The sequence below is a fragment of the Ylistrum balloti genome, unplaced genomic scaffold (genome assembly GCF_031769215.1).
Source record: "Ylistrum balloti isolate Yb309-2 unplaced genomic scaffold, AGI_CSIRO_Ybal_v1 Utg369658, whole genome shotgun sequence".
NCBI lineage: Eukaryota > Metazoa > Mollusca > Bivalvia > Pectinida > Pectinidae > Ylistrum > Ylistrum balloti.
Window position 1 is genome coordinate 1,047,056 of NW_026781910.1, and position 15,516 is coordinate 1,062,571.

The window sequence follows — 15,516 nt, forward strand, 5'->3', positions numbered from 1 at the left end:
ATAATCAAAATGCCACACTTACATCCTCCCTGAACTTCTTAATGTTATCTCCTTTCTGAAAATAGACACGAAGAAAAAAATCAGTAATATTTTCACTGACAGCGATCAGTAAGATATCTTTGTCTGAATCAATATGTATCATTTAAAATTTTTGTCCTTAGTTATATCAACCAGTGTGAAACTATGATTGTCATCGGATCAACTGATAACTTATTGGTTAATTGGATATCAAATAAACAAATAAATGACATAACCAAAATTTTGTTCTAAGGTAGATAACTCTAACACAGAATTTAGACATCTGATTTAACTTTAGGATATAAAGTCTTAAAAATACAGAAATACTTACCTTTCCTATGATACTGCCAACTTCCTAAAATGGAAACAAAAAACTAACATTAAAATTTAACAGTTGATAGTTCATAAGTCATTCCATATTTAAAATACCTTGAAATGTCGATTCAACAGGTTTTCTTTACACATACTCAACCAAACAACAAATTACAAAATGTATTTACAGTGCAATCTATAGTCATTGAAAGGTCATATAATCCTCTTTAAGATATTAATTTGAAAAAAAAATAATACCTCAGCATAGTTGTGCTATTCACAGATGGGAATGTCCCTTTAACAGATTTCTATAAAACATGTCAGACGATTGTTTATACAGCCATGTGATACTACTACATCTCCAAATCTGTATAATTGTGCCATGTCCCTATAGTTGGAGCAACAGGATTCTGACCTAATATTGGTCAGTACACTGGATGGAGGCTGTGGTGATACCTTTACATTCCCATGGCAGTAAAAAACAAAATGGGAAGGACACCTAATTACCTAGCAGGCATACTCTCAGGTTATCCTTTAAACCCCCAAGGTAAAAAATTGGTCCAAAATTAATCAAGAAACACAATAAGTCTAATTGGCTCATTTTTTCTTCATCTTGAGGAAATGGTGGATATCTTTTGGCTGTAAAGCTGTTCAATTCCCAGGAGCATATTAATGAAGATGGCTGGAGTGAATCGGGCAAATCCATAATGCTTGGGTGGTTTAAGGGAGGGGAGGGGAGGAGAGGGGAGGGAGTTGTCTCATCATAGTAATGATTCAGGGCTGTGGTGGAATCAGATCTATATACACTACAATCTCTCAGTCAGAAACATATTCGAAGATCCAGAAATCTGTCTAATTAATCACAGTGGATGGATCAATTGCCAGTCCAAACAGATGCTCAGAAATACCAGACCTACGGCCTTTTTATGGCTAATAATAGAAATATCAAACAGATTTTAACAGACATATACTCAGATTTCATCTACAAAAGAAACATTATCATGTAAAAATATCTCATGTGATTTCAGACATTTGTATCTATCCAAAAAGCAAACAGTCAACAAATTGAAGATAACAGTTCTTAGATTATATAAAGGTTACTTGAGGCAGGAGAATATGTCACTTGTTAAAAAGATTTGGATAGCATGAGTGCTGATGACTGCACATAACATGTTGATGCATGTACAGTATGAAAATAAACCACACAACTAAGTTATATAAATCATCGATGGATTGTTTCAAAGGTCCGACCAGCTGACATTAACAATAAAATGGCAGATGTTTTTCTTCTTTGTTTTAACAAGTACTAATATGACAACAATATAATTTTCTTCATTATGAAATGGAGGAAAATGTGGGGAAAAAAACCTGTTGAAAATCAAATTTTCTAAAGTGAATTCTGTCACTCAATAAATCATGGCAGTGGTGGGAGACTGATGTATACCATAATTGGAAAAAACAACATGCGCCACATAAAATTCTTTGGTATCCCTTGTAGTTAATTGATCCTCTAGGCAAAATAGAGATTCTCAGGTATAATCTGAAGCTTTTAAATCTTTTCTCAACAATTGCCCGCTCATCAAGCAACAGATACAATTTCCGTTGGATCTGTGTAAATCATCACGTTGAAAACACGTGCATTTTTTTTTCTTGATTTGAATCCATTTTCTTATGGTGCTTTGCCATATATAACAATCAGATGAAAACCTGGTACAGTGGTAAAACAATCATAACTTTCAATGCAATAAACATAGATTTTTCTGAATTTATGATACAGTCAGATTCCTTGTATTACCGTTACAACTGAAGATATGGATAAGGAGTCCTAAGTTAGCCTCTTTGTAATTCAGCGGATTTATTTATGACACGTAATTAGTTATTGATAATAATTGATACATAAGCTCAATAATATCATAAATCATGAAAATGATTCACACATAATTTAATCATTATCAGAAATCATAGTTTTACCTCAAGACTACAAAAACACTTGTTCTCCAAAAAATGTTTTTATTCAGTAACAATGTGTTGTCTGTCCTAACATATACTTCTCATAAGTTATAGGTCTGTTGTTTATCATCACTTGTGAATTTCAAGTTGGAAGAAAATACAAAAACTTTACCAAAGAGTTATCAACATTATGTGTCTATCCTACTGTCCACTATTCACTTGTAATACCCCATCATGATCAATTTTTCTGTATCTCTCCATAGAACCATCTGAACCTCGCCCTTCCCTCTACTCCACCCTCCGCACCAATGATAACTGTACATTGGGGTTGTTTGGTTTTTTCAGATTTAAACATGTTTTGTGTTTCCCAGCTTCACACTTGTGTAACACAAATAGTACTTGGTAAACCTGGGCTAGCGATAACAACTACGAGGTATGCTTTATCGTATCTCAACATGTGATCGGTTCACAACTAATAAAATCACGATACAAGCTCTGATGTCATATCACCTGCAGCAAGTCCTCAATCACACATTTTTTTCCCATACAGAATCCTATTATAAAAGATTTGTTTTCTTCTTGTCCATAATCTCTTAGTCTTTTTTATCTACCCAAAACACACTTAACATCTTTCGTTTATTTTGCAATATAAACTTTGAAATAAATATTAATGAAATTTATCATGATCTGCAGATGTATTATCAATAAACAACATTGTAATATGTAACTGGGGCAGGTGAAAGTAAAACTTTATCTCTAAGATTTATAACTTTAATGGATAAAGCCAATTTGAAGTAATGGATCCACTTATTTATGGCCCCTCCATGTAAAATGATCTAAACAGTTTTACAAAATATGACTTATAGTTTCATTTTGAACCCTGATTTTGGTAATAATTTTGTTATATCAGTTTGGTGTGTTTAGCACCTATTAAAACCTCATTATAACCAGCACTGCTATTTACCTGCATAATTTAACCCTGTGTACTAGACTACCGCTACCTAAATTCTGATTGGCTGAAGTACCTTATGCTGTGGGCCCTGACTGACATACTGTGCTCAACACAAATCTAGATTATTTGACATTCTCTGACAAGTTACAAGACAAACTTTGGATTCTCTGCCAACGTTACTGTCATATAACACTGATTCTCTATCTCATCTGCCTCTTTTCATTATAGCTCTCTCTTCCTCTACGACATCCCATTCCCCTTCCTCCATCACCCTCAAACACCCAGTACCTATCCTCTATACCTCAATATGAACAGGTCTGTCTTTTAATGTTCAACTTCGGTAAACTCTAATGTCATTCTTCCTTCGTATTTTTTTTTTAAATACCAAAGAGACTTGTACCCACAAGATACAAATTCAGCTTCATAAAATCTTGTCTTTGAATGTCATGTATCAGACAATTTGTAGTTAGATACAAATTCAGTAGAGGCATTTTATAAAGTATACTTTATGAAACATAACCGACAAGCTGCTGCTTTCAATATGAAACTGCTAATGTATATAATGTAAATTCATTCAAACTGTACAAAGTTAATCGTATTATTAAGTTAATCATTCCTTCTGTGACTTTATCTGAGCTAATCCATTCAATATAAAAATCACATATAAAGATTATACATTTAACAGGAACACCTTCGGATCATTTCATTTATTAACACAAGTTCATGATTTTGGTGCGTTTTATTTCTCTGTTTGGTCTTCAGTATATTCTAACACTAATGTTATAAACATAAGTCATCATTTTTCAAGGATTTTGTTTGAAAAATGTGTGAATAATATACTTAGGTATATGATTTTTTTAATTTTTAGTGGTCTTTTTCTTAAACCAGAAATTATCTATCATTTTTCATGCGACATTATTGAAACATTTTTACCTTTCTTTTTATTCAAGTAAAACAAGAAAAGGCATTTTGACCACGAAAGATTTCAATACACATCCTCAACGATGACAAATTCTTAAAACATTTTCCGTCTTTTGCAGAGATTTCTAAACCAAATGTCCAATACTTTTGTAATAATTACAATATATGAGATGCTTGCACAACAAAACCTTGACATATACAGCTTTCTGCACCAGGAAGCCAAGTTTCTTTTTCAACCACCTCAGAAACCATGTGACAAGTTCAACGTTGTAATTTGCTGATGTGTTCCCAATGAAGTCCAATGTTACCTACTGCTAGATATCACAAGCTTATATTAAATTGAATTTTTCATTCATCAAATACAAAAACCCCCAGACATCTTTATGCATGATTGAGCTGTGAACTTCCTCCTTTTCTTTAATCCTGGACAAATAACATTATACTGGCACTTAGTGAGATGACAGCAGCTGTCTAAGCTAACAATTTATAATCCATCAGCTAAGATGTCCAATCCTAGATTTATACAGATTTCTATCATATTTGCATGCCTATGATTAGCATATAAACTTATTTTAAATAATTTCAAGACATTTTTTCTGTTTAAGGTAATTTTTTTTCATATATAATTTACTACAATAGTACTTCCAACTACTGTGTCATTCTTTTTTTTTTTTAGAAAAGTGAGAAAGACACAAAGTTTATTTTTGAAATTTTCATTACCCTTTATTTGTGGGGGGAGGGTAGGGAGGGAAGAGGGGGGATTTTTTTTGTCGTAATGTTTACTACAACTGTGCCTCAAATCTTCATGTCAAAATTTCTTGTCTTGCACTTGTGCCCAGCGTTCCATGAAATTTCAAACAAGAGGCTAAATTCTACTTAAGAGGATTAGTGGTTTTACAGAATGCCTGATTACCATCTGGAATATATGAATATCTAAAATCTTTCCTATTTATTTCACAATACCACTAATCGACAAATCAATTAAGAGATTTTCATTTCAATCCTACTCAACATCGAAAAAATAACCATTGGAGTTCAATACATCAACTGTAAACTAGTCAGACAACAGCTGGTTTCACTTTTTAAAATGCTTGAATAAATTTATTGCTGTGCGGCAATGAATGCATACAAAAATACGATGTACAGTTAAATAAAAAGAGAAATCGGGTATTAGTGAAACCTGTTACCAACTGATCTCACTTCTAAAGTATGAAAAGTTGATGATTAACTTGAATCAAAAACCCAGATCCAGCCAAAGTTTTATATCTTGTGAAAATGAAGGTGTCAGATGTTGCAACACCTTGTTAGAAATTCCAACCACTGAAAACTTAAAACTTAAATCAATACTCTGCTGGGCAATACAACAACAGCGATATATAACTTAGTGATAAATCCTTATTTAAGTAAGCCATCATGATGACACTTGACTCTTTGAAGAGACAGATTTGAAGTCTCCTGTTCAAGTTCTTCTGTTAAAATAGTTTGTAAAGACACCATACAAACTGCCACTATAATTTACAATTGCTTTTGAACTGCTTTTTAATCAGTTTTATTTTTCTAAGATCTGTCTTAATCCATTCTAATACCTAATATAAACAGCAAATTTAATCCTCACTTTTAAATTTTACACTTTTAATCTATTTTAAGGAAACAGCTTTAATCTAAACAAATCAAACTAAAGCATTTAGCCAGTTCTAGCTCTCTGAGACATCTTCTAAATTTCCCTTCTCTTTTTCTTTAATAAACAAATACAGCTAAATGCTGAAATTATCATGAATATAAATAACCACAATTTATAAATGAAATTTGTCCGTTTTTAATTTCTGTTTCAAATGTTTTCAGAGCATCGAGATTGCTAGGAGAAAGTTGTGTATTGCTATGGTTAATGAAGAAACACTGTTTCGTTTGCTGCAAAACAAAGTTCACTTCAACAAGGTCAACATCTATTGTCGTAAAATCTCAATCTTTCTCTTCCACAATACCCTTGTTTCCATGTCTTCATATATATTATCATGTTGCTTCATGATACTTATTGTATTGGTTGCATATTAATTCCAATCGTTGAATTATAAACTTCTTTAAATCTGCGAAACCAAACCTTTTGCTAACTTGATCTGTTGTTTTGTCAAACAACACATCACCTCTAACCTATATTGTCTGCAGCTTTGTCCTACAGAACAATATCACATTTGTTGGAAAAAAAGAAAACCTCCCTGGTAACCTCTGTTGTCTACTGGAATCACTGCAACCTAGCACATCGAAATAAACCTGACCTAATCCAAAGTGATGCCACCGAAGTGTCCATCTTGAGCAGATTATAAGGATCAACCTTACGAATCCATCCCTAACACAACGTGACAGCTATTACTAGCAGGTGACTGTACACGCTGGGGAAACTTTGTCTTGTCAATTCAAGTCCACTGAAGATTAGTAGCCGCAGTGAGACTAATGACTGTAATAAAAAAATCTAGGTTTTTGGTATAATGTATCTTTCCTGTCACATCAAAATGGAGAAGTTTCTGATATATATAACCACAAAGATATTTTTAATTCTAATCATGAATTTTCTATTTTCAAGCAATTTTCTATTTTTAAGCAATCTTCCAGTTTTGAGCATTTTTTCTGTTTCAAGGTTAAAAGATCAAGTTTTTGAAATTAATTCTGTTAAATTTTTTTATTCAAGAAAAATAGCTTTTTAGCATCTTTTTGTTTATTCTATTCATAAACTACTTCAGCTATACATATTTCCATTACTGATCCCTGAAGATCACTGTTACTTCTCAAATGTCATTTCCATCTAAAGCACAATCAAAACCAAAGCACAATGGGTAGCTGTTTCTAAACACCAAAATTTAAACATCTTCAATTGATACGTAGATGTGCCATTTATAAATTGTGATATCAGACACTTGCAATGTTAAATGTCAAGGTTATAAGTAATGATAGAATAATCCTTGAACTGTCAGGATTCCAACAAGAGCTTGCATGAACAGAAAGTAAAACGCCTAAAATGTTCAAAGTATCGGGCGAATCGGGAGTATCGGTAAACACATAAAAGAAATATTAGCAGGAAGTTCCTGGAATGACAAAGGGTAGTTGTCAGAAAATGTGCTGAACAGACGTTGTAAAACACCAAATAACTAATGTTACAGCATTTTGAAGACAATGACATTCACTGCGTTATCTAAAGCGCCTCCCCTAGGGGTAATTTCATGCCAGCAAGGTCATCCCCAACAGGTAGCCTAAACTCGGTTCCTTTAATAGCAGCCATCTTGAATTGTCTAAATAAACAATGCCAATGTGATTCAGAGGTAATGCAAAACAATCTCGATAAGTACCAGTTCCATGGTGACGAATACCCAGAGGTAGATTTACCAGATGGGATGTGACCTCAAAAGTCGTCAAATGGTGTTTTCACAGGAAAAAATGGGTCCGTCTCCTTGCCATACAAAACCATACAGCCAAACATCAAAGAGTGTTTTCGTGTGTTCACAGTTTAGCTATATAAGGTTGACACCATTTCCTTGGATTTTTACTACACACAGCACATGTCATAGCTACAATCTTCTTCTATGGTTATTGAATACAAAGAAAACTAACCTTAAATTTATGTCTTCAAAATTAAGTTAGCTAGTTCGGATAATACCATTTACTTCAAGAATCAATAAATAAATTTCACAATATCAGCTCTTAATTAAAATCATAAAATTCATTTAAATAGACGATAAACTAAAAAAAAAGAAAATTAATTTGTGTTGCTTAATCTTTAGTCAATGTCTCTTAAGTTTGCTTGATGGTCACATCACTGGTCCAAAGTACGACACCTTTATAAGAAGTTCGCGAAATCTCTGACCAACAAAAACAAACCCATAAACTAGAGACATTCAGCTGACATGAAATAATTACATTCCGAAGACATAATCATCACAAGTTGCCACACTTCAAGTGCTTTTACATTTATCTTCATTAATTTTGAAAACGCCACAACTGGCTTAAGACACCGAGTTATTTTGATCCTGTACTGGGATTTCAGTCCAGTATCAACATCTCACAAACACTACCAATATGATATTGATCTTCGTGTACTCTTCATTCAGATACCAGTATATCATTGACACAAGGGGGCGCTATTCAGTGGCAAGTTGTCATGGGATGTGCTGTTTTAATTACCTGGTGCTGGTGTTGGCTGTCACATGACTTTTCCTGTCATACAAGCCAACAACACTTCAAAAGACTGCCAGCCAACTAATTATACTGATTACAGCTACCCGTAATGCACTTCTCATGTTACTACCCTTTAATAGAACTCTCCAATAATAAAGGTAACATTGTCTACAGATTCAATTTGTTTGGTCACCATATTCATTCTTACACAGTGTATGGTCACCCATATGTAATGACTAAATGGTGGTATTCAAATGTTGTAAAATAAATTGATCTAACATGAAAATACTTCATTAATCAGAATCACTAAAATCAGTGATTTTGGGCTCTTATCTGACGAGAATCTGGAAGACGTCACTCAGTATGGTGGACTTTGTACATGGAAAAGTACTCAGACTACACTGCAAAAGTTATCTTACAGAAACAAAGTATTGCAGGTTAATCTTGGGGATTCATGTTCAGAGATCTATGGAGGTGTCTTATGTCTCATCATGAAAATGCTTTATACAAAATCTAGAAAGTACAAGATTGACAAACATTTTGATAACTGAGGTTTGAGGTCAAAAAACAAATTTTAACATGCAGCTCAATATGTACTTGTCCATCAAATTTTATAGCACCATGTAAAAGAGAGTTCCTCCAATGCTGATGATGAAGGACAGACAGAAAGTCAAATCTATAACCCCATACAATATGGTGAGTGGAGAACAACTTTAATTACTTACATCACAGACTTCATTGATAAATCATGTACAATTTCCTATAGCATTTCAAAACTGGAAAAAATGCCTGTGAAATACTTTTGTGTGTGTTTCTACCACTGTCAACAGATTTTAATTGGATACTCCATTCAGGAGAGCGATCAAATAACTCAGTAGTCAATATTACTAAAATTAATGGATTGTATTTTTTTACATGATAAAATGGTTGTGAAGTTTAATTAGACTGATAGTGTAAAAGCATTAGAACAATTACCCTTATTTACATAATTACGCCTGGCTACGTTAATTACAGTACAGATAATGAGCCCTCCCCTTGTTTAATTACAACAAAGATAATTACCCCTCCCTGAAGTAAATTACACCAGCTCACTTAATTTTGTTTGGTCTTTAAAAAAATTATGGTGGTGTCTAAATTTAGAAGAATCAAAGTTGACACAATATATCACATAATTTCAGAAAAATAGCTTACACTGGTGTTTGTTCAAAAGATTTAATGATTTTTATATTTATCAACTTGTCATTTTTAGTTGATTTTTTTGCCTTTTTTGTTTTACAAACTTTACCTTTTTTTTGCATCAAATTTTCCTTTAAAATAAATCTTATCTTTATGAACCAACATTTTTATTTATTTAAATGGATTCTGATTTATAATTATCACTTACATAATTATACATCAGTTATGATGTAAGATCATTATAACATATACATTAATCAAGATTGGCTGTTCATTATAATTAGTGTCAAATGTAATGTGATAATCATGGCCACATGATTTCCAGACTGTGCCTTACTGTATCATTACCATAATAATCAGCTTTTGTTTTCAATCAACACCTTTTACCACAGAATATTTATATAGGACCATAGTGTTATATAATACAGTAGATATGTAATTACCCTTCTACTGGGTATAATCTTGTCCCCTCACCCTCCACCTCTACACATGTTGAGATTAGAATCTGAGATAGCTCTCTCTATACCCATATAAATATCTTTCTGTAATTACAAACTGACCCCTTGCTGTCAGTACTTCCCCTAACAGGGTTCATTAGACTAGGAAAGATTATATCACATGTCAGGGTGGTCACACTTTGGGGGGATTGGATTACAAATGTGTATACAGAGTGTTAAGTAAGATAATTAGAGTAAGCAACATCATTAAGGGAAACTTAAGGCTAGAAAATGGTTGACCACAGACATCAATATTTTCTTTATCTTTGGGTCTATAGCCTTCAACATACCTATCATAACTTCTTGTTGGACTCAGAAAATTGCTTCTACAGAACTAAACTTCATCTCATCATTATCACCAACATGGTCCCAGATTTCAAGTTATCACATATATATATAACTGATTGAGACGTAGGAGTGTTTGAAGGACTCCTAAGTACTGAAGAGGTTTGTTGTTTGACAGGCAGAAAAGAAATTCTGGCACAAGCTTTAGGTAGCTACAATTACAATGCACTGGGGCTATGGGAGAGAAAGTATTTGTAGTAGTTTTGGCAATAGAGTATGGGTAAAAATCCTCAGCTACAAGGATGACTTTCCAATCCAAATTGTGAAAGAAATGGGGCTTACATTCAAGCACTGCTTTTTTCTATTATATATGTATTGAAAGAGACAGCGCTTATGTTTAAGCACTGTTTTTCCTATATTATATACAAACTATATAAAATGAACTGACATTTTCATCCAGCATCAATACATCCCTGCGGTAACATAAGTCGAGACCTAGTACCCTAACTTCAACATATTCCAAGATTCCAGACAAGTCAATCATTTTACACTTAAAAAAAAAATCTGTATCTCATCCCACCCTCTGATCTATCAGAAGGGTAAGTGACCTATAGGGCCCTCAAGATTTGTGGTTTAATGAGAAATCATGAACTTGGTAAATATTATCTATGACTTAATATATAATACCTGGTCTAATATGACAACCTCACATACCCTGTTTAATTTACTGAAAATAACTTTTAGAATCCGAAATACAAACATAGTATGCAATATCTTTGCTAAACATCAATATTATCTTATAACTGAGAAACATTGAATGAGTAGACATTCTATATATCTCTCCTGTTGACAAGATGAAGAACCAATGCTTAAATGATGTTGATCTGATGTTGACATGACATAAATCTGACGTTGACATACCTTTCCCTGCATGATCATGCGTACGGTTAACATTGTAGTGGGTGTGGAGTCTGTCTGCACCATGGTTTTGTCTGTTGCCATGTCACGTATACCAATACAAAAAGGGCCGTGTGGATCACACGTCTAGGGTCGGTGTGGAGGGGGGTAACTATGGGACTACTACGGGAGTCCGGGCCTTCAGGCCTTTGTAGGGTTTACACTGGGGCGTCTACAGTCCGTTAATCCTCCTGAAACATATCAAACACAGGTAATATTAAATAAAAATGTTATGGAATTTAAATTGTACTTTTTTTAAAAAACAAATCTCACTCAAAGGAAACGTAAAACTATCTTCATATTTTAACAAAGTACCAGCCACACAAGAAATCAACCTCCTGATTATCCTGACAAAACAGCAGAAGATATCATCTGTCAAAATTCCTCTCAAGAAAAATTCTTCACTATAATAATCTACATTTCAATAGACAATACATAAGTATGTGATAAAGACTTCATAATTAAACGACAAAGGACCTTGTCTCACAGAAATCTTAACAACGATTATCAAAACAAATCAAATCATGCAACACTAAGCTGTTCTCTATGTTTAGCTGCAGTACTAGTTAAGGTTAATATGAAGATATTATCCAGCCTAAAATTACCCAAAAAATCAACCCTGACACAAGCACATGGTGACAAGTCTCTGGAGCTACAAATTCTCCAGTCTGGCTTTGATTACAGTGGCCCAATGCCTGGTCTAACCTCAAACACACAAGTCTTCCACATGGCACAGCTTGTGTTGCTCAACCACAGAGTTCTGATTTCTTTGAATCAGAAAGTTCAACTGTATGAATCCAAAGTAAGTGTTCTCTTCAGAGGAAAGAATTTGCAAGTAAACATTAGCACAACTCTCACTTTCTCAAATACATGTATTTTCATCAATTACCAAAATGTGCATGTACACCATTAAAAGAGGTTGAGTATTCTAGCATTGTCACATGTAATGCATAATTGATTCAAACTGCATTAAGTGTTGTCTTTGTTGGAGACTTATGGTAACTTATTCTATGCTAAATGTCCAGGGATATGCTCCATCAGAAGAGTACAGAAGTCGTAAATTGTACACTCAAAGACATCAATTCTTTCCTGACTTTACTTGTAAGACAGCAACTGAAATTTGACAAACTTTAAACTCACCAGTACCATAACACTGGAGTGGAATAATATAAAATCCAAAATTAAAACTGTTCCGTCTTGTGTCTCAGTACATTATGTTTCTCTTGTTTGATTTACACCATCAATTTCTATAGAATTCCACAAGCTGGTCTAAACTAACATGTCCTTCACCAACACCAACGTCCTTGTGTCTGTCTTGGTAGGTGTATGCTAGAGATGTCGCCACAATGAGCCGACCAGAGAATGCAGGGCGAAAACTAGCAACATCTGTTGCTAAGTCTCTCCATGTGTTGTTGTGTCCTCCCTCTTGTACAGGGTAAGAAAGTGTTTTGTGTGATACAGGATAGCCCTTTACTTTGTCAGTATATTAATACCAGTGTTTCCATCACCCTGCATCAAACCTGTCCCCCCAGGCTACATGCCATACTAAAGCACCTTAATATGTTGCTATTTTTCTATCAACATTCTCCATTGAGCAATGTTTCTCGCAGCACTGCTTCTGCTTTCTTGTCATAACATTATTGTAACACACGGTCACAAATTAACACATGTCGTCCCATACATTATCCATTTTTCTGTGTTCCCTTACTTTGTCTTGATGTCTCAATTTCCATCTATCTTTCCATTTCTTCAGGTCTATTTTTAGCACAAGATCAGGACTTGTAAAGAATTTAAACTTTTGGTTTCATGCTGAACAACTTCATCGTCAAATGAAAAATAAATCTAAATAATTTCGAAAAAATATACAATGTATGTACAGCATCATTGCTGAATATTTTCATCATTTAAATTGTATAATATTCTTTTCTGAAATCCCCAGTATCATTCATCATTTCGATCCTTTCCTCACAGGAAAACCCACACTGACCAATTTTACCCTGGCCAACAATCCCTCACACATTCCTCTGTAAACAAATCACGATATTTCATGATCCTCTACAATATTGGCTACAGTAATTGACAAATCTCAATGACTCTCCGAGATGGACAACACACATTTCCCTCGAGTCTTCATGCTTCTACAGTGAAATGATAAATCACAGTACCCCAGGCATTCAATGACCTGTTTAGAATTCCCAAATCTCTTCTAAGCAAATAGATGAAAAGTAGCCTTGATAATTTTTCAACCCAGGTGTGAATACTACTTAAGAACATTACAACTTTTGTCCACCTTTAACTTAGAATAGGTTATTTCTCAAATTTAGTTTGTCAATGTTACACTTAATGACCATGGAATTATTGAAAATTTTTTGGATTAAACTTGTTAACAGATGATAAGGAATGGAGGTTGTCAACTAGGTTACAAATCACACAAGGTTGATCAAATTTCTTCATATTCTCGCTCTCACAGTCAAGATGTTCACACCACTCTGATGCTCCCTTATACTTCTGTGAAAATACAGGATTTCAATTTTACAGCTCAAGTTTTGCAATTATATTTCTACAATCATTCTCTTGAGTAGCAGTCTAAGGAAAGCGGTCTTTTTTAACTTCTAACGATATTGAAAAAAATCCTTTCGAAGTCGTTAACCAAAACTATGGCTACTGTCACTCAAAAGTCAAGCTGCCCCTTAGGACATTAATTCTATAAATTATGGACCAATTACACAAGACAATTTTTCTTTAAAGACATTTTTACCTGCCAAACTGACTGAGAAACATGATAACTTGCTAAAATGGATTTCATCCTATTCCAAAATCTGATTCTTGACGAAAAACTGACAAACAAGCAGATATAAACAAAACTCCATTACAAAACATGATATAAGCAATCAAAGTCAGGATGCTTGTACAGAATTTAAATTAGGAAGGCATGTGAAGACTTCAGCCATCATTTAATTGAAATATAACATCTGAAACAGTAGCTTTCAAATAATGAAAAAAAAGTTATTGTTCGTTCTGATGATAAAATTTAGAATATGAAACATGTAAAGAGATTTTTGAAACCACATTTCATTTAAATTGTTAAATTCAAAAGAAAGTTGTGTCCAAATTGCATTGCAAATGTTTGCTGCCATAAATTACCAAAAATACTTCTGACTTAACTAAGTCTAGTTCAAGATTTGAGAGTTATTTCCCCTGATGGTGGTAGATATTCTATTTACAGAGAGCATTACAATGTAAGTTGTAATAAATGTATTTGATATGAGTTTCACATTGAATATTAATTGAAATGTTGACCTGATGACTTACAAAAGTACATAACTTCAGCGGCTGCAAAGTTGAAAATATCAGGTATTTATCAAAATTTCTTTGTATCATATGAAATTAATAAAATCATAGAAAAATGACCAAATGAAAACAAATATATGATAAATCTATGAAAACAGTTGCTTGAGGCCAAGTAAACATGTTTTGTAAATATTTTCAATTATGTGGACTCAGCTTTTTACAGCACTTGTTGCATGGGTATGATATTACCATACAAAGTGTGATGTGCCATAATTGCTACATATATAAGAAGAGAACTCTAAGCCTCAGTAATAATCCTACCTGGACTGTAAAATATTGAGGTATCCTTGGATACCAATGAATCACACTAATTAGCTAGAGCAGTTGTATACATAAAACCTGACATATCAGATAACTAAAACAACCCAATAAACACATAGAAAACCTGTACAAGTTCTTGTCATTGGCTACTGGTTTACAAAGTATCACCTCTAGCCTTTACACATACGAAAAACTAATATCTATTTTACATACGACAGAAAATAAATGCATTAATAAACATACTGAAATCTCTGCATTGCAAAATTCACATACATATTTGAAACAAAGTTAAAACCAAAGTTTAATTAAGTCCAAGGTACAAAAAAGGGGAATTATTTCTGGAGGAACTTTGAACAGGATCTGATCAAAATATTAAACCTTCAATGCTCTTCCAGTTGTCAAGCATGATATCAAGTTAAAATAGGTGATATTTGATAATGTACTTTGTCAATTCTGACATCTCATACTACTTTACCAGGTAATTCTTGACAAAATGATGTAACAGTGTAATGCTAGAAGTCTGATTCCAACAGGATCTGATATAATCCCTTCTGTGCCCTGTATAATCCTGTACATGAGCTCAACACCAGACACCTGACAAAGCTATCGATACTAGCAGTGATTCCTTTTCTGATCCGTTAATACGCCAGTACATTAATTAAGTATTCACAG

General features: G+C 33.5%; 1 protein-coding gene across 17 annotated transcripts in view; it reads right to left on the reverse strand.

Annotated features, from left to right (window-relative positions):
• The window catches only part of LOC132558366 (poly(rC)-binding protein 3-like), a 118,266-nt gene that overhangs the window by 25,168 nt on the left and 77,582 nt on the right, over positions 1-15,516 (reverse strand). For 15 of the 17 annotated variants that reach the window (XM_060222938.1, XM_060222930.1, XM_060222970.1 and 12 more), the window contains 3 exons: positions 11,197-11,423; positions 350-373; positions 23-55 (listed from right to left, as the gene is read on the reverse strand). In XM_060222938.1, the coding sequence (XP_060078921.1) occupies positions 23-55; positions 350-373; positions 11,197-11,277 (138 nt within the window). In that variant the 5' untranslated portion in view covers positions 11,278-11,423. Of the gene's footprint in view, positions 1-22; positions 56-349; positions 374-11,196; positions 11,424-12,372; positions 12,536-15,516 lie in introns of those variants that run through there. The other 2 variants (XM_060222961.1, XM_060222923.1) reach the window with 2 other exon arrangements.